The sequence below is a fragment of the Bos taurus genome, chromosome 24, assembly GCF_002263795.3.
Source record: "Bos taurus isolate L1 Dominette 01449 registration number 42190680 breed Hereford chromosome 24, ARS-UCD2.0, whole genome shotgun sequence".
NCBI lineage: Eukaryota > Metazoa > Chordata > Mammalia > Artiodactyla > Bovidae > Bos > Bos taurus.
In genome coordinates, this window is record NC_037351.1 from 19,728,683 (window position 1) to 19,752,861 (window position 24,179).

The 24,179-nt window shown below is 57.4% G+C and overlaps 1 protein-coding gene across 51 annotated transcripts in view; it reads left to right on the top strand.

The window, feature by feature from the left end:
- Positions 1-24,179, top strand: part of CELF4 (CUGBP Elav-like family member 4) — a 313,094-nt gene that overhangs the window by 223,335 nt on the left and 65,580 nt on the right. For 26 of the 51 annotated variants that reach the window (XM_059880885.1, XM_059880886.1, XM_059880888.1 and 23 more), the window contains exon 3: positions 13,839-13,917. In XM_059880885.1, coding sequence (XP_059736868.1) covers positions 13,839-13,917 — 79 coding nt within the window. 51 annotated transcript variants of the gene reach the window in all.

Below are 24,179 nucleotides of genomic sequence, written 5' to 3' on the forward strand. Positions count from 1 at the left end.
CTGCTCTGAACCAGGTTTTCTTTCGAGAAGGCTCTGGAGCATTCATCCCACTGAGGCTGCTGGCTCAGACTCACTGCTAGTGGGGGAGGCAGCCCTCCCTGTGCTAAGTCGCTTCGGTTGTGTCCGACTCTTTGCGACCCTATGGACCCTGTGAACACACGATCAGGAAGAGGGTAGTTGCAGCCATCAGCCGCAGTAAACGGGGGCCGCCATCTGGCAGGGAACAAGGCAGGCCTGTGACGTCGAGGGCGCCGGAGAGGCAGACCATTTGCCCAAAGGGGACCTTGTCTCCTTGTGAGGAGGTGGGCTTTAGTCCCTGGGCAGGGGGAGTCTCTGAGGGATTCCCATCAGCTCCTGGTTCAGAATCACCCAACTTCCTGCAAGGAATGTGGGGCGAGGCAGAGTGAAGGGACCGTCCAGGTGGAGGTCAGCAGTGCCTCCAAGAGGGTTGGGTTCCAACCTGCTGATGCAGAAGCTATTGGAGGCTGTGAGCCTGGCCCTGGGCAGAGGCGGTGGTGGTCCTGGAGCCAGAAAACCCAGGGAGTTAGCTTTGGGCTGGAGGTTGTGCGAACCTTGGGGACAGCCAAGGGTCAGAGACCATGAGAACCCAGTATGCAAGGGGAAAGAGGGTGGTGATGGCAAGAGGGTTGCCTCCATGGGGTGCAAGTTGAAGAGAAGGGGCTGGGCAAAGTCTCTGGGGGAGAGCAAGGGAGGGGAGAGGGGCCAGTGACTCTCAGGAGAACCCCACTGTCCGGGGACAGGGTTAGGCAAGCAGAGGGGCACAGAGCCGGCAAGGGGGCGGGCAGTAGAGTGGAGAGTGAACCCGTGTACTTAGCACCCCATCCCCATAACAGACACTGACAAACACACACCCGCCCACACCCACACCACACGCACCATCCCCTCTGCCACCCATTCCCTCCACACACCCGCAGTCTTGCATACACACTCAGGTATTCACCCCTACCAGGCACCCCAGCGCCCACGCACACGTGACCACACTCACACCTAAGCTCGACACACTCGTGGGCAGTGCCCGTGACCCAGAGACCCTGGCGTGTTCCAGGAGGAGGACCATGATCGATGCTTATTAATGAAGCTGCCCCGGAGATGGCTAATTGATGGCGGTGTGCGGCTGTTGTCTGGAATTTAACCTGATTCATCATTTAGCCTGTTGGAGGCTGGAGCGCTGTGTTAATTAATGCCAGGAAAACAGACTTGGATGAGCTGGCGGTGCAGGCTCGTATTAGCAAACGGAGAGCAAGGGGCAGAGGCAGGCAGTGGGGGGAGTGGGAGAGAGAAAGAAGGAATGATTAAATCTAAAGCCCAGAGACAAAACAAATTCCAAAAAGCCAATGCCGGCGCTGTTTCTAGGATGACTCAGGTTTGCGCTTGGCTGGCATTGTCAGACTGTGGTGTGGGACTAAGAGCAATTTCCTCTAGATTTGTCACTTTCGTGGTGTGGGCTTTGTTTTCTTCCTTTATCTTGCTTAGGGACTGTCCCTCCAGGCCTGAGACTGAGCCCTGTGAGACAGGGAGGAGGGGTCCCGATTTGGGGGACAGCGATGCAGAAAGCCCCCTTTCTGCTCACGGGGGTGGGTGCTGAACCTCGCGGCAGGGTCCAGAGTCCAGGGTGGCCTGGTGGGGCAGGTGGTAGAGGAGGACTCAGCGCATCAGACTCAGGGGCGGGCTGCAGGGAGATTGGGGAAGCAGAAGGGAAGGTGGGCCATGGGTCACACAGGCCAGGGTCTCCATCCAGCCCCCAGGGCCAGGCTGCCCACTCCCCTTCTCATTCCTGCCCACGCAGAGGAGGCTAGGTCCAACTCAGGAGGGCAGTGGTTCCACGTGGGCTGGGAAAGATCAGACCCAGCTGGACATAGCCGCCTGTAGAAGGCCCAGAGCCCCCAAGCCGAGGTCCCTGGTGAGGTGCGTGCATGCTCAGGGTCAGATGGTCTGCACAGCTGAGGGAAGCCTTGGGTGCTGGGCTCGCCTTGCCCTATGGAGCTCTGCTACCTCGGCTGATGAGAGGAAAAGGAGGGGATGGGAGGCTGGGAACATTTCCTCTCTGGTCACTAGAGCTGGCCAGGGCAGAACTGGGGCACCCCTGCAAGAAGAGCAAGCCCCACTGCTGTGGTGTGGGAGCAGGTACCGAAGAGCCCCCGCCCGAGCGGAGCCAAAGAAGGGACTTCCAGGTGGTGGGTCCCGGCCAAGTGCGGGGCTGAGGGGCTGAGGGTGGAGGCACCCTGCGTGGCTGTGGCCCAGGAAGGGTGGGCTTGAAGGCCTTTCAGCAAGGCCCTTCTGCAGGCTGGGCAGTGGGCTCCCGGGAAGGCTTGCTGTGCCTGCTTCTGCAGGGATCAGGGCAGAGCCGGCTGGTCGGGGAGAGGCTATGGGGGATGAGGAATCGGGTGAGGGAAGGGGGTGCTATCGTGGGTTTGCTGAGCACCTACTAGGCGCTGGGCACTGTGCTAAGAGCCTCACAGCTGCGGGGTTCTCCACACTCTGGGGATGAGACCCTAAGAGGTCAAGTAACAGTCCCACCTCATGGCACAAGTAGGTGGCAGAGCTAGGACCGATATCCAGGCCTCCCAAAGAAGTCAGGGCTCGTTTCATCCAGAATTATCCATCTATCCACTCCTGTTTAAAAAAAAAAAATCACACCCCTCACCCCCACCCTGAAGAGGGTTAGCGACCCAGCCTGGCCCTGCAGGCTAATGAGCTTCGTTTCCACGGCAGCTGACGGTAATTAGGACCACAAGGGTCCTCCCACCCTTGCCAGGGCAGCTCCGGCGCCTTGGTGGGAGCGGGTGAGACGGACGCGGGGCTTGGAGACAAAGAGACAGGCTGCCCTTGGCTGCGTGGACCTGGGAAGCCCTGCCCTCTGGGTAGGGTCTGAGTCCACCCTCTTTATTGCATCTCCGGGATCTCTCACTGCGCCCCCTCCCCCAGCCTCACCTGCCACAGCCCCGAGAAGCATCCCCCCATGCAGAGGGGACCTAACCCCCACCCCACGGGCAGTGGTCGGGGGTGGGGCGGGGGGACAAGGAAAACTAAGAAGCTGATGGGGAGCCCCTCCCTTTGGAAACAAGCTGGAGAGACCTTTGACCGGCCCAGGGGAGGTGGCACCTCCTTTGTTTGTACCCAGTGGGTGAGGGGAAAGCGTTCTGTAAACTTAGATTCCAGAGAGCGGAGAGGGCGGAGGCTGGGAGAGAGGCGGGGGAGAGAGAGAAGAAAGCAGAGGGGAGGGGAGGGGGCCGCCCCAGGCAGTCCCACCAATAGGCTCCTTCAGCGCCGCCGCTGTTCGCTGGACACTGCGGAGCAGAGCAGCCTGTTGCTATGCAACTGCCGGGGGCCTGTTTGTGGGGCTGGACCACGGAGGATGTGCCGGTTGTACAGACTCCCGCGTCCTGCCCCACCCCCTCACTGCGGGAGTGAGCTCTCCCCCCGCCCCCCACCTGCCCGCAGATGGGGAGGAGACCCGATGCCGAGACAGCGCTGGCAGTTCCTGATCTAAACGTCCACCCGGATCGGGCGCCACTGCCCTGTGCCCGCACTGCGCCCTTGCTCTTTCCCAGCGCGGCCTTGGTGGAATGCTGTCACTGCCAAAACCCGACCGGGTGGAGTGGGGAGCGGACACCACTGCCCACAGCACAGGCTCAGACCCTCCTGCGTCCACCTGACCTGTCTGCACATCGCAGTCCCTTCTGGCAGGCACCCGGCTGGCTCTTCTGCGAACTCCACCGCGTGGCCCGCGGTTGTTCCTGCCCTGAACCCCTGCCCCCACACACACCCTCCCCACCCCTTGAGTTTTGTTCCCCTGGCTTATCTGGTGTCCCAGAGGATGGAGGGAGGTAAGCCTATGCGTGTGGTCAGCCCCGGGTCTGGAGTTGAGAAGTGTCCCCCGCCAGGGTCGCGCGTGCCTCCCTGTCTTCCATCCAGGCACATGGAGCCCACAGAGCTCACACTCCTGTCCTGACGGTCGTTAAGACACTCGGGCTCCTGTGCTGCTTCTATCGCTCTCCTTCATCCCCTCAAAGGCCACTTTGGAGGGCAGCAGACCACAGTGAGTCCAGAGGCCACGACTGGCAGAGTGAGAGGCGTGCCTGGGGGGACCCGCACGGCAGTCCCCCTGGCAGAGGGCGCAAGGGCTTGGGACTCTGTTTTTCAGATGGATGAGTGGAGGTGAGGCTGAAGGTGAGGATGAGGGTGCGATGTCCCTACGGGTGACCCGGAAGTGACCTCCTGTGTTCTGTCAAGGGACAGGCCAGGGGCCTCTGCTGGCAGGCGCTCCCCCCCCCACCACCACCACTTGAGGGGCAGCCGTGAGCTGGACCATCTAAACGAGGAGAGGGGTGAAGAGCTGACAGGGCCTACATGCCTGACCCAACAAGCATCAGATGGCCTCCTGGAAGCGGGGAGTGGGAGCAGAACCAGATTTATTAAAAATCTTATCTGGAGGGTTTGCATTTCAATGGGCTGTGGATTTGCATATTTTAACAATAACCTCCAGGTTCTTCTGTCTGGTCTGCGCTCACTGGCTGTCTCTCTAAACCATGATCACCGCTTCAGTAAACCCTTCCTAATCCAGAGGTACAACATCGCCACTTTGCTGGAGGAGGGAGGATTAAAGGCCTTTCTCTCTGGACCAGAAATAGGGCTGTTCGGCGGGTGACCACTTCTGGCCTCTGGACCCTCCTGCCACCAGGGCGTGGCTGAGGCAGGAGGGAGCGATGCTGGAGAAAGGTGCATTAGAGGGTTCGGTCATCCATTTGCTGGCGGCTCGGATGGTAAAGAATCTGCCTGCAATGCAAGAGACCCGGGTTCGATCCCTGGGTCAGGAGGATCCCCTGGAGAAGGGAATGGCTACCCACTCCAGTATTCTTGCCTGGAGAATTCCATGAACAGAGGAGCCTGGTGGGCTACAGTCCATGGGGTGGCAAAGCGTGGAACATGACTGAGCAACTCACACTTTGATTTTTCATCCATTTGCTCGGTGAGCATCTGAACACCTACTGTGTGCCGGGTGCTGTGGGAACAGAACTGTGTGGGCCTTTCCTCATAAAGAGGAGACAATGTTAAACAAACAAATCTACAAATTGAGAACCGTGCTGGTTCATAACTGTCCTAGGTTGTGGCAAGGCAGTGAAGAAAGAGGAGCTTGAAGGGACCCTTCAAGGTGGGGGCTGGGGAGCCGAGACCTGAAGGAGGCGTTGGGGGGGTGGCCGGGCAGCAAGCGCCCTGCACCCACAGATGGACCGGTGGCCTGCCCTCATGCCCTGGGAACGGTGCCACCGTCTGGCCTGGCCAGAGTCACCTCAGAGTCTGGCCCATGATCAGGGGCTCAGCAAAGGCTCGTGTCACTTATGCAATCACTGCTGGATGTCCTTGAATCAAAACTTTATGATGACAGCCAACAGGATCCCTTGACTCTCTCACCCCTCTCTATGGAGCGAACCATATGCAATTTATTAAGGAGGTAATTAAAACAGTGTATTTACAACAAGCTGCAAATAGTGTGTGCCACTTCTGCCAGGCCCCTTCCATGTCTCGAGGGGACTTCAGGAGCCCCGGGGCAAGGGATTCATTCTTTCCTTCCAAGGCTACTGAGGGCCTACTCTGCACAGCCCGGGGAATCCAGGAGCCTGGGATTCAAAATCTGCCCTCTGGGGCTTTAAACAAACAATCCCTCCATTCATTAATTTGTTCATTATGAATTGCCAAGTGCGGCAAAGGCAAAATCCAGGTGGAGGGCAGGGTCGCTGAAGAGCAGCCCACCCGTGGTCCCCGCGGTCCCATTCAGGGGTTCTCTTCTCTATCCATACTGGATGATTGCCTCCTCATTTATACCAGAGGCTGGAAATTCTGTCTATCCTCCACAAATTACCCAGAGGTCATCTTTAAGAGATAAATCTTTGAGTAACACTGTTTCTGGAGCTTGTGCACAGTTCCACCTGAAAACACGTTATGGTCAAGGAAATGTCTGATGCCTGGAGATAAGCTTGCAAGGTGATGGGGACGCAGAAAGGCACCATGTTCAGGGCAGCCTCACGGGCAGCTCCCGCCCTGTGCTGTCACCCAGGCCTCCACCCTCAGAAGGGTCCCATCCTTGGGGTTTAGTGCTCTGCAGTTGCCACCTTGAAATTCTTATAATGTTATCCTTGAACTTGGGTTTTGTAAGTGTCGTCCATGGCGTGAAGAAGCTCGTGTAGGGGGGCTTGAGGACTCTGCTTATGATCAACTCTGCCTCCCCCCTGCCTGATCCACATACATCCTGGTCCCCACGTGCAATCACTCTGCTTTCTAGGCCAGCCAGCAATGGCTTGGGTGGAGTTTAGGGAGGGTCGGGTCAGGCCCATTCTCCCTGTGGCCCCCCGGGCTTGCAGCGCTGTGACATGTCTGTCTGGTCAACAGAGCCCTTGTCATAGCAGGTGACTAATGCATCTCTGAAACAGACTTTAAAATACTCTTGAGGGTCACCTGCCCATGTGGATTAAGGCAGAGGGGCCGTGGGCAGAAGTGAAGTCTGGCCTGAGTTCCCAGGGCCCACCTTGGGCTTGGTTGCACCAGGTTGGTCTGGAGTCAGTGGAAAGGGGAGCCCAGTCTACCCCCAGGATACAGCACAGGTCTGGGTTCCTCTGAGGGTCTCCATGCCTGAGGGGACCTTCTCTTTCTTCTTAACCTTCCTGAGTCTAGCTTACATTTCTCTCCTCAAGGCACCCTCCAGGCATGAGCCACAAAAACGAAATTGTATAATTTTGGTGATTCTGCATAGGAGTTAAATGTTCTGATGTTTGCATTTAAAACTGGCATCACACAAAATAAAGATGAATGGTAGAATCCATGCTAATACTTTAAATTTTATATTTTTCTTTATTTAAAATTACATCAAATAGCTGAGTAAAAAAAAAAAAAATACCATGACAAGTCAAGAAAGATAGAAACCATAAAAGAAAGGGAAACCTTTATATTTTAGTGCTCTAATGATGCCTTTTCCCTTGCTTTTTGAATAAGTGAAAGTGTTAGTCGCTCAGTCGTGCCCGACTCTTTGTAACCCCATGGACTGCAGCCCGCCAGGCTCCTCTGTCCATGTGGAGAATCATGTGATTCTCCAGGCAAGAATACTCGAGTGGGTGGCCATTCACTTCTCCAGGTGATATTCCCAGCCCAGGGATCCAATCCAGGGATCAAACCTGGGTCTCCAGCACTGAAGGCAGATTCTTGAGCCCTACAAATTGTCTCTCTTCCCAGAGCAGCGATGCCACTCGGGTTGGGGCACAGATATCCGAACAAGCCCAGAACGCAGGGTCTGCTTCTTCACCATTTCCACGGCCATCGTGTGTGCTAGGGTGGAGGACAGACAGCATAAAAGCTGAGGTCTCTGGGCAGATGAGAGCAGACGGGGACAGAGGAAGAGTAGGGGCCAGGTTTGGGGAGCGGGTGGACCCACACACAGCCAAGAGCTGCCTCCAGTGCAGGCTGCAGGTTTGGACAAGAAGAGTCAGTATTACCGATGATTTCCCGTTTTGGGGAGATGTGAGCCCTTCGGGTGAGCAGGGAACAGCGTACCACCAGGTACCCGCACACCCCGAAAGGAGCCAGAAAGGACCCTTGGCTTTGAGGCTTGGTCACCCACCCTGCAAGTACACCCAGGGGCTCAGCTGCCACTGGAGAGCACGCTGGCCATCTCCATAGGCCACCACAGTGACCCTGCCACCCCCACCGCCCTCCCCCACCCCCAGCCTCAGGCAGGGCGCTGGCCCAGACCTCTTCTGGCCCACAGATCGGCGAACAACATGGAAGCTGACGCTTTTGAGGCCACTGCAGTCATTCTCCCTCATTTAATTCCATCCCCAACCTGAAGGCATTCCTTCCTGAGGTCTGTGATGTCACACAAGTACTACCCAAGCATGGGTGTGGGTGCACATGTGTACACACACACACACTCACACACACTCCAGGAGACAAGAGTCCTGAGTTAGGGTCTGGGAGTCTGTGAATAGGAAATCAGGTCCCTGCTGTTGTTTGAGAAACAAGTGTCTGTCCCAGTCTGTCACACACACACTCACACACACACAAGAGAGAGAGTAGTATAGGCCATGTGTGGCCGGGGGGCTGAGAGCTAACCAGTGAAGTCTTACTGGAAGGACAGGAAGTCTTGTTAAGGAGAAGGAGGGTGTGGGTGACCATTCTCTGGTGGCTGGGATGGTAAAGGATCCACCTGCAATGCAGGAGACTTGAGTTCAATCCCTAGGTTAGGAAGATCCCCCAGAGGATGGAATGGCAACCCACTCCACTATTCTTACTGAGAGAATTCCATGGACAGAGGAGCCTGGAGGGCTACAGTTCATGGGGTCACAAAGAGTTGGACACGACCAAGCTATTGACACTTTCACTTCACTTTTTAATTTTTTTTGGAGGGGTGACAGGGAGCTTTCCAGGCTCTTTTTTTATTTCTGAGACATATCTCGGTCAGCTCACTGGGGCCTGGTGTGAAGCAGGGGGCTCGGGGTTCTGAGAAGACAGGTGGAAGGGGACCCAGCTCAGGGGCAGGGAGCCCAAGGGATACTGTGGGCAGTCAGGGCTGTCCCAGTGAAGCAGGGAAAGTTCTGAATGTCCCCGGCCCTTGCCAGCATTGTCTTAGACAAGGGCAGGACAGTAAGGGACATGGGGTTGGGGGTGGGGGCAGGCTCAGCTCTCCCCGCAAAACCTCCATGCCAGCCCTCAGGAAGGTGGTCATAGCAGAAGCGAAGCCGGGTGAAGATAGCCCCTCTCTGGTCTGGTGGCTGAACACCTGTGGGCACTCAGGGGCCCGTGATGCAGGCTGGCCCTGCTCTGGTGTGGTCTCATCCCAGCCTTTCGGAGCCCCTTGCAAGGCTGGGGAGAAGAGACACAGAGACAGGGCCATGGCTGCCACAAAGGAACAAGCCCAGAAGCACAGCTGGAGTTGTACCAGGAAGACAAGGGAAAGGGTGACTGGAACCACAATGGTTAATCAGGGCTGGCTTCCCAGGTCCAGAGGGAAGGCCCAGCACCCTGGCCCACAGGGGGCGGCAGAGAGCTGCAGAGGTCAGTGGGAGGACCATGTGGGCCCCCAGAGCAGAGATGAGCGGGGTGTGGGAGGGCTAGAGGGAAAGTTAGGAAAGATCTGGCTGGCCTATCCGTCAGTCTTTTTGTCTGCCCACTGGCCACAGTCCTCTCCTTCCACAGGGACCCACGCTGGACAGACAGGTGAAGCCTTTGGACTAGCTCAATCATCATATTTATTCTAATTGTATCGTAATCGTCCCCAAGGAGCTCGGTTCAAATGAGCTTGACATTATTAAAATTTTAATGCCCAGTTTTCATAGCTGAATGAATATTTAAAGGGTATGTCCCAGCTTAAGTTATGATGATGAAGAAATTAATGGAATGTCTTGTTTAATGCATGGATATGTGTTGACGCAAAAAGTGGCAGAGATGGGGAGGGGGAAGGGACACCCAGCCAGAGCAGAAGGGGCCTGGGAGGGAAGGAGCCCTGCCGCCCACCCTTGGCTACAGCAGGACAGGGAGGGCCCCAGTCCTGGGCCGGGACCACCCGCTCCCCCTGAGGGTGCCCCCCGGGCTGGAAGCAGGAATGTAGTCGACGACAACAAAAGTTAGCAATGTCTCCAGAAGGGTTGACCCTGGAAGCATGAGGGTGGCTTCATGCTTGACTTCATGCAGGCAGCCCAGCTCAGATATCAGGAGACCCAACCTGTGCTGAAGGCCACAGGGGGAATGGGGTGATGACCTCCAGGCTGATGACCCTGCCTCCAGCCCCAGGCCCACCCAGAAGGACAATATCATAGCTGAGAGGGATGGCTGGACAGAGGAGCAAGGGATGGGTTGAAGGAAAGACACAGAGACTTAGGCTCCAGCATCCTCGACATTCACTTACAAGGGACGCCCTGGGGCTCATATGGCTGAGATCCAGAGGCCATAGTCAAAGTCAGAAGGGCAAGGAAGTGGCCACCACCCCTTCTGCCTTCCTCCCAGTATCCTTTCTCCCCCTCCGCACCAGTCGTGCCTCACAAAGCCATCTCTGCAGCGTGGTCTGGCCTCCTCTCCCCAGGACAGAGGCAGGCTGAGACAAGGCCTGAGTCTGGAACAGGGAAGAGAGACACTGGCCAAAGAAGGGAGGTCTCCCTTTAGGCCCGAGGCATTGGTACAGAGCCTGCTAAGAAATCTTTCCGACTGATCCTGACACTTTATTTCTGCTGAGAATTAAGAAAGCACAGGCCATATTTTCTCTCTCCATCTAGCCAGGCACTCCCTGACATCCCCGTGAAGGCTGTGTGGATGCTGACCATCCCTAGATCGTAATGGGATATGAAATATGACCCCAGGAGCCACAGGTCCACGGGAGCCAAGTCAATTCTGCTCCACCACCACGGGTGCCTGGCCCACAGCCGAGGGCAGGTGGGAGGCTGGACAAGCCCCTGGTCCCTGCTGCCAGGATGCCAGCGATGGAGGGGTCTGGGAGCACCGTCCAGGGCTGGCCGGCTCAGGGAGGGCTCGTGGGGGGGCAGCCGGGGGCCGAAGGGAACCAAGCCTGAGTCCATGACCCGGGGTACAGCATTCACAAGCGCCCAGGTACCAAGGACAGTGGGCCGGTGGCTGCTTGCCTGAGGGTGGGGCACCCCTGCATGGGGGGAGACTCCACGCAAGGCAGATTTCATTCGTCTTGTTTACTTTACCATGGAAAATGGGTCCCCTCATAACAGAAACAGTTTCCCCCGCCTCAGCCCTTGTCAATCCGTAGGACTAACCCCCTCTGCTCGCACAAAGAGAAGTCTTGCCGCGGGGCTTCATGCAAGGTCCCCACCTTCAGAAACAAGATGCCAGGGAAGGCAGCCTCTCAGGTCCCCTGATCTAAGCTTTCGGGGTTGGCCTGGGCCCGCTCCGGCCCCAGGGATGAAGTCTCCTCTGTGGGCTCCTCCTTCCCTCGTCTCCACAGCTGCAGAGCTCGGCTAACTCTGGTGCGCACACCTCTGCCTGCCCCTGCTCACCCCCAGTCCTCACTGGAGAAGCCTGAATCACCCCACCGCCCTTCCCACCTGCTCCCTGCTCTTCTGCTTTGAACTTTCCCAGACCTTCCCCAAGCCTGTCAGGCCTGGTTTCCAGCATCTTTGAACACGAAGGCCAGTGTCCAGAGTCCTGGGTTCATCTTGATCACCATTGACCACCTGCGTGACCTCAGGCAGGTTTCTTAACCTCTCCAAAACTCCGCTTCCTTGGCTAAAGGATCTCTAATTGCATACACCCTATGGGAAGTGATGATAGTCCGACAATGTAATTTTGGAGCAGCTGTTTGTGTTCCTGTAGGTGTAGCAGGGCAGTAGCCCCCTTGCAATTCAGTGCCCAACCTTGACTGTACCGTCTATATGGAAAAGGGAGAATTCCTGCAGGGCCTTTCCCCCTGGAGTACCAGGAAGACTTCAGGGTCAAGGGCAAGGGGCTGGTGGGGCTGTGAGAGAGGTTTTCAGGCCAAAGGAACACACAGGGGGAAAAAAGGGCTGGGCTGTGAGGAATGGAATGATACAAGAGGTGGTGGGGGCCAGATTTGGGGGGCTAGGCTGAGGAAGTTCTAGTCAATATGATGGCCCACTCGCCCCTCACCAGAAGGACATCTTCCCTTCGTCCCCTCCTTCCAGAGCAGTGGGGCAGTGTGTGCTCACTCAGTCGTGTCCAATTCTTTGTGACTTATGGACTGTAGCCTTCCAGGCTCCTCTGTCCATGGGATTTTCCAGGCAAGAATACTGGAGTGGGTTGCCAGTTCCTACTCCAGGGAATCTTCTCAACCCAGGAATCAAACCCATGTCTCGTGCATCTCCTGCCTTGGCAGGTGGATTCTTTACCACTGCACCACCTGGGAAGCCCCCCTTTCCACAGCAGCTTGAGGTCAAATGCGATGAAATATACCAAGACCAACCCACCCTCGTGTTAGCTCCATGCCTACCAACCCTGGCTGCATCCCAGACCTCCCACTCCCGGGGCTTAGCTTTTCATTGGAAAAAGAGAGAATAATACCTTTCTCAGAGAATTATAAAAATTACATAAGCAAGAAAGCCATAGAAATTCACCCAGGAGAGTGCAATGGCCAGAACTGGGTCCAGGTCAGCCGTGGGGCTTTTCTGGAGTAAGAGCCTATTGCAGCTCTTGGGTGGGGGGGGGGGGGGTGTGAACCAGGGGGAAGTGGTGTTCCAGAAGCGGGGAGAGCCCCGGAAAGGGCTGGGTGTGGAGCCTCTGAAGGCATAGAATGGAAACCAGGGGGAGAGCCCTTCTCCCACAGTCAGATGCCTGCTCTGCCTCCTGGATCTTTTTCTCAAGGACTGGAAAGGAGGTGGTTTATGGGGGAGCCAGGGCCCCTGAAAGGAAGCTGGGAATTGCCTTATGGCCCTCTTTCTTCTCCCTGTGATTGGAGGTCCCTGTACCGCACGCTTAACTCTGCTGGCAGAGCTTGCGCACCCAGCACCTTCCTTTCCCTCAGCTCCACAGGGGGCACCAAGTGGGGACCTCCGAGCAAACAGTGGCACCCAGCCCTCTCAGTGCACCGGCCTCCCAGCATCCTCTCTTGCCCCCGGCAACCTGCGCTTCCTGGTCCTCTGCTCCGTGCCCTGCCTCCCGCCTCTGTCCTTCCTCGAGTGACTCTGACCTTCCCCGGCTTCCTCTTCACCTTGCTGAGTCATGGGCCCCCACGCTCCCCCACCAAGTCGTCTTGACGCAGCCAAAACTTGCTCAGAATCCTAGACCAGGAGGAAGCTTGCCACGGGCTAGTCCAGCCTCCTCTGGACACGAGGGGAAGTGCCAATGAAAAGTCACCTGGTACAGAACAAAAGCCCCCCAAATAGCCCTGGCAGACCCGGGTTCCCAGCCACATCCTGGCACGAGGCGCCCCGCCTCGGCTTCTGCATCTGTCAAATGGGGCGTTTAGTACCTGCCTGCCTCTCGGGGTGCATTTGGGAGAGAAATGTAGGTAGAATGAGGGATCAGGGAGGTACGTGACACGCAGAAGCACGGGCAGAGACACAAAGTTCGATTCCATTTGCGCGATTCCTCCCGTTTTTATTGTCTGAAATATCTTGGGACCTCAGGGCCTCCTAGCCCATCCTATGCCTCCGGCAGCAGGAGGATTAAAAACAGGCTGCAGAGCCTTGGATCCTTGGAGTTGCGAGCCCCCTAGTGGCCTGAACGAGGCATTGCATGGATCCTCCCGAGAGGCCGGCAGCTGGGAGATGGGGAGGCAGGCGTCCCATGTGGTCCTCCTGGCACCCGGACGTCACAGGAGACGAGTAGCTGCCCACCCCGCACATACCGCCCCCACCCCACCGAGGCGACAGCCAGGCTGCCGTCTGGAGCCCCAGCCCTGAGCTCTGCTCCAACCGGGAACTGCGAGACCCGGAGCCTCAGGCACCCCTGGGACCAACCGCCAGCGTCGATGGCACAGGGGTGGGGTGCCACTCGCTGCAGGGCCCCAACCTAGGCGGGAGTCAGTTTCGGCCAGAGAGCAGCTCGGCAAAGCCAGCTGTGTCCTGGGTGGACCGACATCACAGTTAGCAAGAGCCGCTAACGGCTGGCAGGGGACACCCCAGGGTCTTCAGTCCTGAGACACCCTCCTGAAATCAGGGGGGTCGTGGGGACCGCACTGGGGAGGGGAGGGGGCGGGGCTTTAGTGGAGACCCTCACGTTTGTCCCGCGCGGGTGCTGGGGCCGTGGGTGTCGGCGTCCGTGGAGTGAGCAGTGTGCTGTGTCCCTTGAACACCGGCGCACCTCGGGGTGCCGGCGCGCCTGCTCTAATGCTGCCCTCCTGTGCTCTGTTACAGATGAACCGGCCGATCCAGGTGAAACCGGCGGACAGCGAGAGCCGAGGAGGTAGTAGCTGCCTGCGCCAGCCCCCTTCACGTGAGGGCCCACTTGTCTCTGCCCCTCCCTTCTCTCCGGCCCGTCTTCTCCCCTCCCGCCTCCCGCTTCACCCGAGGGCCTGCTTGTCTCAGCCCTTCCTTTCCCTCCATTCCCACCCCTACTCCCACCACGGGAGGGGGTTGCCGCGACTCCCTGCCGCCGCCTCCAGCCCCCTGAGGACCTCGTGACTGGGGCTTTGGAGCCCTGGGTGGCTGGTGTGGGGACCAACTGAAGAGGAGGAGAGTGGATTGGGGTCTGCATTTTGCTGGGGTTCCTTCCTCTCTGTGAGTCAATGGGCAGGATGTCCTGGGCGCTCCACTGCCCCCTTTAAGACACCCAGAAGGGCAGGCCCGCCTCCGTGTCAGGAAGGAAAACCCCACTGTGATGGGACTGGACTGGCCGAAAGGGCTTCAGGATGGAAGGGAGGATATGTGCTTCAACCCTTCCCTGGCCGTCCCAGGTGACGCCAGCGGTAAAGAGCCCACCAGCCAGTGCGGAGATGGAAGAGACGCAGGTTCGATCCCTGGGTGGGGAAGACCCCCTGGAGGAGGGCATGGCAACCCACTCCGGTATTCTTGCCTGGAGAATCCCATGGACAGAGGAGCCTGGTGGGCTACAGTCCATAGGGTCGCAAAGAGTTGGACACGACTGAAGTGACTTAGCACACACCTGTGGTGGGAAACTCAGGCCAGAATGGGCAAGTCTGAGGAGGGCTGCCCCTGGGGGTGTGAGGCCGCTCTGGCCAAGATGCTGGACCTAGATACAGGCAGACAGGCCGATGTCTGGAAGGGGCCAGAGCAGAAGGACACACACAGCTTCACCCACAGACGCAGGCCCCCGCTCCCCAAGGGGAGGCTCTGTCCTCTCTTACTAGCGTGGCCTCAGCCCCACTGTACACAGGCCAGACCAGGCCAGGCTCCAGCTTCCTCTGTCAAGCACCCACCATCCCAGGTTCTGACCAGGCACCATGACCACTCCATGCCTACCCAGCGCCCTCTGCCCCTGGGCCCTCCCTGACTGGGCCTGGACAGTCACTCTCAGCTCAGCTCAGCTGGGCACTGAGGAACTTCTCTCTCCCTCCCCCTCCCTCCCCCCAAATTTTCCAGGAAATTAAGAGCCCGATGTCAAATAGACAAAAGCTACTTGCAAAATTCAGAGTCAAGCTCCTTGTCCTGTAGTGTGGCCACAGGTCGCCTGCCCACCCTGGGGGGATGTCTAGGGTCCCTCCAGCACAGGTCACTGCCCTCAGCGGGCCCAGAAGGGCTCCTACCTGGTTATAAGGCTTCTGTGGCCCTCCGGACCCAGGCCTCGAAGCACGCCCAACAAGCCCAGCTGGTGTCCTGGTGCTACCCAAAGAAGCCCCATGCCCCATGGCACAGGCCCGCGTCCCTGTGGCCCCCTGAGAGTGTCCCGTTCTGGGGACCCCTATCATGGAGGTGGAGACAGGTTAATTGGAGAGCAGAAATGGTTCAGATGTGAAGGGTTTGTGCTGTAGAGACTACCTGATTCACACTGCTGGCTCCTGCCCCCTCCTGGCAGCCCAGTTACTCACCTTTCTCTGCACACAGAGGCTCCTCAAACAGCCAGGGCCAGACCCAGCAATGCCCCCGCCATGCAGCGGGGCCTCATGGAGGCAGCAGAGACCCCGGCCCTTTGGGGGAGAGCCATCAAGTAAGGGAGGGAGCTCAGACGGCAGGCGGCACCCACATGCCCAGAGGAGGGGTCCCCAAGGTGGGGGCAGCCAGAGGCCTCAGAGGAGGTGGCACCTGAGCTGATTGAAGGAAGGGACATTCCACATCTAGGGAGGTGGAGTGGCCGGAATAAGGCCCAGCGCGGGGAGGGCCTTCCACCACACCACCAGCTCAGAGTCCCGCCGGTTAACACCAGGCTCACAGCCAGGTGTCTCGAGGCCTGCCTTGCTGAGCTCCAACACAAACCATTTCTCCCTCACTTGCCTTGGAGGCAGCCACCTTCCAACTCCAAGTTGCTAACCTCATCTCCTTTCTCCCATATATCTCCCGCGTTGACACTTGCCCCAAACCAGATTAATCAGCTTTTTTATCCTTCCTGCGGTAGCAAGGGGGTGGGGGTGGGCAGGGGAAAGAGAGCCAAACCTAAACATCTATCTATTAATTGCATATTCAATATTAGACAGTGAGATGATCCTGAGTCAGCATCATCACCAAGCTCTTTGGAAAAAAAGAAAGTTTAAAATAATTTAATATCCATTAAATACTTCTTCTGTGGAGGGAGGGGAATGGGGGAGAGGTGGGTATTAACAAAGATGAAAGAAATGGGAACAGGAGACGGGAGATGGAGGCAGGGGTAGGAGGGGGAGGGGAGGAGAAATCCAACAGGAAAGGAAGAGCCCAGAAAGGAGAAGGGGAAGGGGCAGAAGGCGGAGGGGGGCCTGGGGGAAAGCAGGAAGGAGGGAAGAAGGCCGGGAGCCGGGGAGACTTGGGGGCATAGGTGTGGGGGCGAGAGGAAGGGGTCCTGCAGGGAGAGGCAGGTTTATCCCCACCCTGGCTCTCTGCATCCCGGGTTACACAGGCTAGGTGCTTGGCCGGGGCTCCCCAGGAAGAGTACAGGATGGTGGTTCTTGTTCTGGTCCTGGGTTCTAGCCCCATCTTTGTGCAAAATGAGCTCTGGCCTGGACACCGCTTCTCTGGGCCTCCTCGTCTTCACCCAAGGACGAGAGAGCTCACTTCCCAGGGAAGCTGGTGTTTACAGAGCACCCACTGAGGGCTGGCATTTATTTCATTTTATTTATTTTTCTTTTGGAGGCACCTTGCAGCTTGTGGAATCTTAGTTCCCTGGCCAGGGATTGAACCCAGACCCTTGGCAGTGAGAGCAGACAGTCTTAACCACTGGACTGCCAGGGAATTCCCAAAGGCTGGGATTTTAAACGCACACATTTAACCCATACAACAACTTTGGGAGGTGGAAGTTTGGCCCCGTTTAAAGGTACAAACGAAGGCCCAGAGAGGCCACGTAACTTGTTTCAGATTACATAGCTATGTGGTGGCCGAGCCAAAATTCAAAGCCCTGCCTGTAAGTCACCAGAACCCAGATGCTCTGCATTCCTCAGACTCCTAGGATAATCTTTCGGACTCCGGGGACAATGGGAAGGTGCCACGGGCATTTGTCTTACCTCTGGGCTCATTCTCAAAGTAAATAAGGGGCAAGGAGCAGGGTCCCAGGTGAGGGAGGCAGGTCCCGGCTGGACAAGGAGCTCCCGGACGTACCCATAAGACGCGAGCGACCAGGACTGCAGGGGTCAGAGATAAGAGAGCTCATTGAGGAGCAAGCAGGGAGGGCTTCCCAGAGGTGAAAACTGGACCAAGAGGTGTAGATGTGGCAGGAGACAGGGAGGGCACGAAGTGAAAATGGAGCCCCGAGCTCAGGGCCAGGGTGGGGCGCGTGTCTCGGTCAGAAACAGGAGCCACTAACGCCGTGTGGGGACCAGGCAGAGAGAGGGCATCAGAGCTCTAATATCCCTGGGCAGGAGAGGAGACAGCCCCAATACCAAGAGCCAGGGTTCCAGCTGTGAAAGAAAACCAAGGGAGGAGCCAACCCAACTGCAAGGAAGATCCTGTTAACCCCACAGAGCTTCCTGGAGCAAATTGTATTCAGCTCAGATTCACCCCCAGCCCCACAGAAGCAAGCCCGTTCATTCACCAGTGTAGTGAGGCAGGTTGGGAACAGCGAAACAGCAGGTGGGCCCCCCGCCACCCCCACCCCCGCCCCGCCACTGGTACCTGCCCTGACATCTCAGAGGCCAGGATGCTTCCTTGCGCATGCCCGGCGATGTCCCAACCCAGGTAGAATTAAAATATAGACGTTGGTCTCCCAGCAGACCGATGTACCCGCCCTGAGAGCTGCTTTAGTCAGCGTCTCCATGGCTTCAGGGGCCCTCCGGCCTCTCCGCGTCACTCTCAGTTTCAGGGGTGATGCCTACAGGGTGCTGCCCACAGCGCTGATCCCTCCTATCCACCCGCTCTCAGTCCAGGGTGGGCCTTACGGCCAAGGACAGGACAGGGCCCCCCTCCACCAAGCCAGGCTCCTGTGGACAGGATGTGGGGGCTCCTTTCAGAAAAGAAGGCTCTAGGCAGCCTGGCCTCAGGCAACAAAACTGCTTGGGAACTCCCTGGACTGAGCTGGAGGAGGCTGGGGCTGGGGTCCACCCCCCTCAAAGGGCTCTCAAGAGAGTCAGCAGGCAAGTCGAGCTCTTGAGGAGGGAAGGAATGGCTGAGACCCGAGCCAGCAGAGTAGATATTGGCCTGACCCCACCCCTCCTAGATACACCCCAGCAGACATAAGCAGTCCTCTAGGAATCTCACCCCTTGCCACGCTTGGCTCCATCACCGGAAACCGCGCCCACCTCTTCTCCGTAACCAGCTACAGGTCAGGAGGTTCAGCTAGCGGGGGCCTCATCCAGGCCGTGTATGGAGAAGCCCTTAGCGGGGTGCACTCACACACCTTCCCACCATCCTGCTGTACACCCACACCAACAAAGGCACCCACGCACACCCAACTCCACACCTGCTCCCAGTGAGGCGGGAACTGAGTGTTCCCCCACTCCATCCCAGGATCCAGTGACTGGGGGCGGAGCCCAGACGGTTCGTCATCAGGTTTTATCTCATCAACATGAAATGACAGGAAGAAAAATAAAAAAGAAACAGCGAGATGTCAGGCTGAAGAGTTGGAGAAGTTAGAAACCAAGAGGGCTTGGGAGGGAGACCTGGGGAAGAGGTGACTCTGGGACCCCGGGGGCTGCCCCCTCAGAGCGAGCAGGGAGGTACCAAGGAGCCCTTGTGGAGGGGCGGACGGAAGCAACGGTGAGAGCCGCCTTGAGGGATGGCCGCCACGCTCTCACCCGTCCAGGACTTAAACTGGAAACCACAGGGGCACATTCCAGCCTCCAGTGTGAGGCCTGAACTGGGGGCGTGGTCATGCCCGTGTCGGGACAGCCAGGGGGCTCCCCCAGCCGCTCCCTGGTCCATCGGGCGTGTTTTCCGGAGGGGGCCTTCATCAGATCCAAGCAAGGGAGGCAAAGGGGCAGCTTAGACTGATCCCGAGACGGGAGGCTGGATAGAGGCCTGCGATCACGGAAGGGAGGCTACCGGCGACGCAGCAGGAAGGCTGAGCTCCTGTGTCTCCCGCCATCTTTAGGGCCTGGGGGAGGCTCCGGAGAGGAAAAAGGAAGTGGCCCTGCGCCCCAGCCATGAACCCCCCACATAGGGAAACTTGGAGCCTGGGGGCCCACGTCTGGTCTCTCCACCAGCCCGGGCCCCCGCCTGTCTCAGTCTCTCTCTGGCAGGACGAAGGTTGGGGCAAGTGTGACAGCCCGTCCGTGAGACGTTCATTTCCACTCCGTGCAGAGCAGGTGCAGGCCAGTCGCTTAGCCACGCGACTCGTTGAGCCTCTCGCTGCTTCCTGTCCGTTTACCAGCATCTTCAGGGCCCCTCACTTCGGCCCGCGCTCGCGCGGCAGCAGAGTCCCGCTGGGCCAGCTAATGAGGTTGGACCTGATGCGTGGATGTGGCTCCGAGACCCTCCCCGAGGCCACATTCCCCGCCACAAAACCGGGGCTGACTCGGTCCTCCACCATCTGTAGCCCCATCAGTTCCTGCCGCTTTTAAAATCCCATTAAGTTCCTCATTTCTCCTCAGAGCATTATTTTATTTCTAAACAGACCCAGACCACGTGCAGCTGGGAGGCCTTGGAGGGTCCACTGGGGGGCCAGCTGAGGGGTGTGGGTCTCACCTTCAGGTCCTGGCACCCTGGAGAGCCAGAGCCACCCTGCTGACCCCCTGATGCTGGGTTTCTCACGTCCAGACTTTTCTAGCTATTTAGTCCCGTACTCTAGTTAGGCAGTTTCGCAAGCGGCAGATGAAACGGCCGCGCTTTTGGAAAATTCAATATACAGAAGTTTCCATTTTCCAGTCTCGAGAGGCAACAAATGACTCCCTCGACCAAAGCTTCCAGGGAGACAGAGGCCCCTCGGGGTTCTGCCAGGTCCCAGGCGGGAGGGGTACACGAAACATGAGACTAGGGGCCAGGGGCCACGGTATCTTGAGGATTCATCTGAATGATGCCAAGATGGTAGGAAACGAGGTTTTAAAAAACGGTGTTACTCTAGATGACCTGACCCAAGGTGCAGTTTCGAGCGGGGAGGTGTCAGGAAAGGCTTGGAGGCAGGTGTGAACCCCTGCAGAAGGTCCTGGGTGAGGTTCCCCTGGGGGTGGGGGTAGGCTGGGCAGAGACCCCAACCCCAGGAACCGCCTCATTTCTGCCACAGCCTATCTACTGTCTGGAAGTCGAGTCCCACAGCTAGGGTGCCACCCCGCCCTGTGCCCACTCTCTCCCCTTTGGGGCATCAGGAGTGTCCACCCAGCTTTAGCACCTCCTGACCGCTACTCTGGGGCTCCTGGCTGGTATCCCGCCAGAGAGATGAGTGGAGCCCACCTCACCTCCGCCAGAGGATGCGACCCTGAGCTGAGAAGGGGTCCGGTGACTGAAGCCCCAGGCAGCCACCTAAAGGAGAGGGGTCTGCAGCTCAGAGCAGAAGACACCCCCGCCCCCGGCACCTTTTTGTGGCCCCACAGAAGCCCCTGGGAGCAGGCAGTGCGTGTGCTCCGCTGACGGCTGCTGGCCGTGTGTGTGATGGGGGTGGGGTGCCTTTCCTTACCACAGCCCCCAGACCCTGCAGACCCCCACATCCTCAGCTCCTCAGTCATTAGGTTCAACATCATTCTCCCTTCTCACAGCTGTGTCTGCCTCCAGGGGCCTGGAGCGAGGGGTCAAGGTGAACCTTTGGTTGGGAGATAGCTAACTGCCCTGGTCGGCCAGGCCTGGGCGTAGCACCTGGTGCCCTGGAGGGGCCTCAGGGGCCATTGTGTCCAGCCGCATCCCCTTCGGTCCCCCACCACCCCAGCCCACCTCTCACACTGCCCTCCCGCTTTTAAAAACCATCCGGGAGGAAAGCAACTCCTGGCCTCTCTCAGCCTCCTTCAGAGCTTCGAAATCCTGTTTTGTCAGCCTGTCCTGTCCTATTCCCTCTGGGATTTCTTGAGCTGTAGATGGTAATGTTTTCCCTTGAACACCAGCCCCAGAGTTGATACCCCAGCAGATCTCTCATGTACTCGCGTCCCTGATTTATTTTGGACTGATGTTGAAAGAAAAGGCATTACAATGTTCAGCTCGGGAAATTCGTGTCAGATCTAAGACAGCACGTCCCCACTTCCCAGACAGTGGTGGTGCTCAAGGAGCAGCCTGGGGCAGGGGCCCTATGCCTTTGGGGAGGACTGAGGATCAGAGATCTCATCACCAGGCCAAGTAGCCCACCCAGGGCTTGGCTTCTTTGGTGGACAGGAAGTTCTACCACATATCTAACCGTAATCTTGCCTACTTTTGTTTAGGAATTTCCAAGCTGTCTAGTCACTCAGTCGTGTCTGACTCTTCGCGACCCCATGAAGTGTAGCACACCAGGCCTCCCTGTCCCTCACCAGCTCCTGGGGATTGCTCAAATTCATGTCCATCGAGTCGGTGATGCCATCCAACAAGCATCTCGTCCTCTGTCTTCCCCTTCTTCTCCTGCCCTCAATCTTTGCTGGTGTAAGGTTTCTCTGTTCTGGGGTTTTATTCTCCATAACCCTTGTTCCTTCTGACTTAAAAGGATCTTTGCCTCCTTTCTCTCCCAGGCTGCTTTTAAAAAGAAAATTTAAAACTCCAGAAAGGTCCTCTTGTTTACACAACTGAACCCAAGAGCAGCTGCATGAAGACAGGTCTTTGTGGCTGGAGAAGGAAGAGTGGCTGTTGGGAAAAAGGTCCCTAGAGAGGGCCCCCGTGGGGCAGAAGCACATTATAAATACCTCAGTAACTCCTGCCATAGGTGCGAAATTATAATTAACTGCAAACCTGCTGAGCTTAAATGGACTTTAGGTTTGCAGCTGGGGGAAGGGGTGTTGATTGATCTGCATTTTGTTGTTAAAGTTCTTTTAATCCATTCGGCAAGTTAAGTGGAGAGTCGTGGCTCCTCACCAAATTCCCTCTGGCCCCTGGCTAATTTAGCAAAGGACTGTTTCAGGGGAAATGGGATATTAATCATTGCAAATGGGCTCCTGGATGATATTTAAAAGCTGCCTCGCGTGTGCCCAGGCTGAAGGGACCGACAAGAGGAACAGGGATGACAGAGTGAGGGGACCACGGCCCCCGTCTCCCGCGCTGTCCCACGGGGTGCTTTTGCAGGCACTGTGTGTAGAAGGTGGATGCACACTTCCCCAGGAGGCCGGCAGGATGTGAGAGAGGATGTCACAGGCAGTCCTTCCTGGACCTGTAGTCCTCAGCGCAGCCTCCAGTGAACCCCGATGCAGGCAAGACCCATCCAGCACCCTCCTGGCCCCCGACACACCCCACTTGAAACAGCCTGATAGCAACATGGCAGTGGTGAGGCTGTGCAGGGGGAGGTGGGGTGTGAGAGGCAGGGAGAGACAGTGAGGACCAGAGAGATGAGAAAGGGTAACCCCTGCTTGACCTTCACGGGGAGAGGAGTTGCACGAGGAAAGGCAGAGTTTCCCAGGTGGGAAAATAGCCCCAGCCAAGGACAGCTTGGAGGATCCCGAGAGGCAGGAATGAGGGAGGGCAGGATATGGGAGCAGTGATTTCCAGAAGTACTTTAAACTGACACATTTAGGTGAAGGGAAACCATCTAAGGCTTTGGGGCAGAGGGTGACAGTGTGTGTGTGTGTGTGTGTGTGTGTGTATATATATATGTCATGCTTTCCAAACAGTAGGTTAGGAAGACTCAGCCGGATGTGGGGAGGCAGCCGGGGCAGAGAGACGGGCAGAGATGGTGCTGGTCATCGCACCCACACGTCCTGCCCCTCCCACAACAATCTCTCACCAGCTCCTATTGCAAAGGGGATGGTGACACTCCCGTGGAGCTGCCATAGGTGGAATGCCATTGGCTAGCTGTGGAATATCCCCTGATGACAGCTGCTGTGGTTATTCTTTTCTTATAGTCAAGTCCTCGGGCGGTGAGAGGTGATGGGGTTGAGGACTGTTGACAAGGTGTGATCAACAAAGTGCCAAGAGAAATCATACTTCCCAGGGCCAGAGCTGTACTGTGCATGTGAGTGTACCAAAACAGGGTGAGCCAAGGAAGGCTTCCTGGAGGAGGTGATAATTGGGATGACAGGTTTACCAAGAGGTAGCACCTGGACTGTGCCACAGTCAAAGACATGAAAACAGAGGCAAACGAGGCAAATTTGTGGCATCTTAGATCTTTTTAAAAATAGAGTTAGTTTGGATGGAGAGGAGGGTTCACTCCCTGCAGTAAGAAGACCAGGTGTGGTTCACTGTGGGTCTCCCTGCTCCTCGTATTCCAGGGCACAGAAGTCCTGGGTGTGGCGCATGGGCAGTCTGAATCTGGGGCCAACCTGTCTCTTCTCACCCTTCAGTCCCAGCTCACCAGGCCCATCCCAGGGCTTGTTTCTCTACCATAAGCCGCTGCGCAGTTTTCCTGATCAGATGTACCTGTCTGCTGTTAGAGAGGCTTGCTCCTTCCCCACCCAGTTCAGGACAACACACAGGGGATCTAGGCAATGCCTGCAGCAGCTGCTGCTGAAGCCATGCCAGGACACTGGAAGGAAGATGCATAGAGCCAGTAGGGACCTCAGGTCTCCCACTAGGCCACCCAGAGCCTCCAGTAAGAGCGCACCAGTCTTGGCCCTGCAAGGTGGGCCAAGCAGCACCCCTATTCTCTTAGAAAGGAGAGGTGACTTGCCCAAGGTCACACAGTCAGTAATCAGCCTTCACACTCAGCCCTTCAGCCAGGACCTTGCTGCCTTCTCTCAGGCCTGGCTGTGGTGCCGAGACCCAGAGAACATTCTCCCAGCATCCACGCCCCCTCTCAGAGGCACAAAGGATGCAGTTGGACCACAGCCTTCAGGATGAGCTTTCCAGCTCCTCACTCCCCTCCCTGGTGCCCTTTGGGAATGGGGGTGGGTGTAGGGGAATCTGGGGAGGGTCCAAAGCTGAACTTTCCCAGATGCAAAGGCAACAACAAGATGAGCCTGTCTGTGGTCCTTCTCAGCACCGAGGGTTAGCTGGGAGGGGCAGGTGGAGACACTCCACGTCTGCTGGCAGAGGAGAGCCAGCCTGGGCACTCAGGGTCTTGTCTGCCGGGCCTGGAGAGGAGGAAGGCTTGGCAGAGGCTGGAGGGCAGCAGGGACAAGCCAGCATAGATTTTCTTTTCAATCA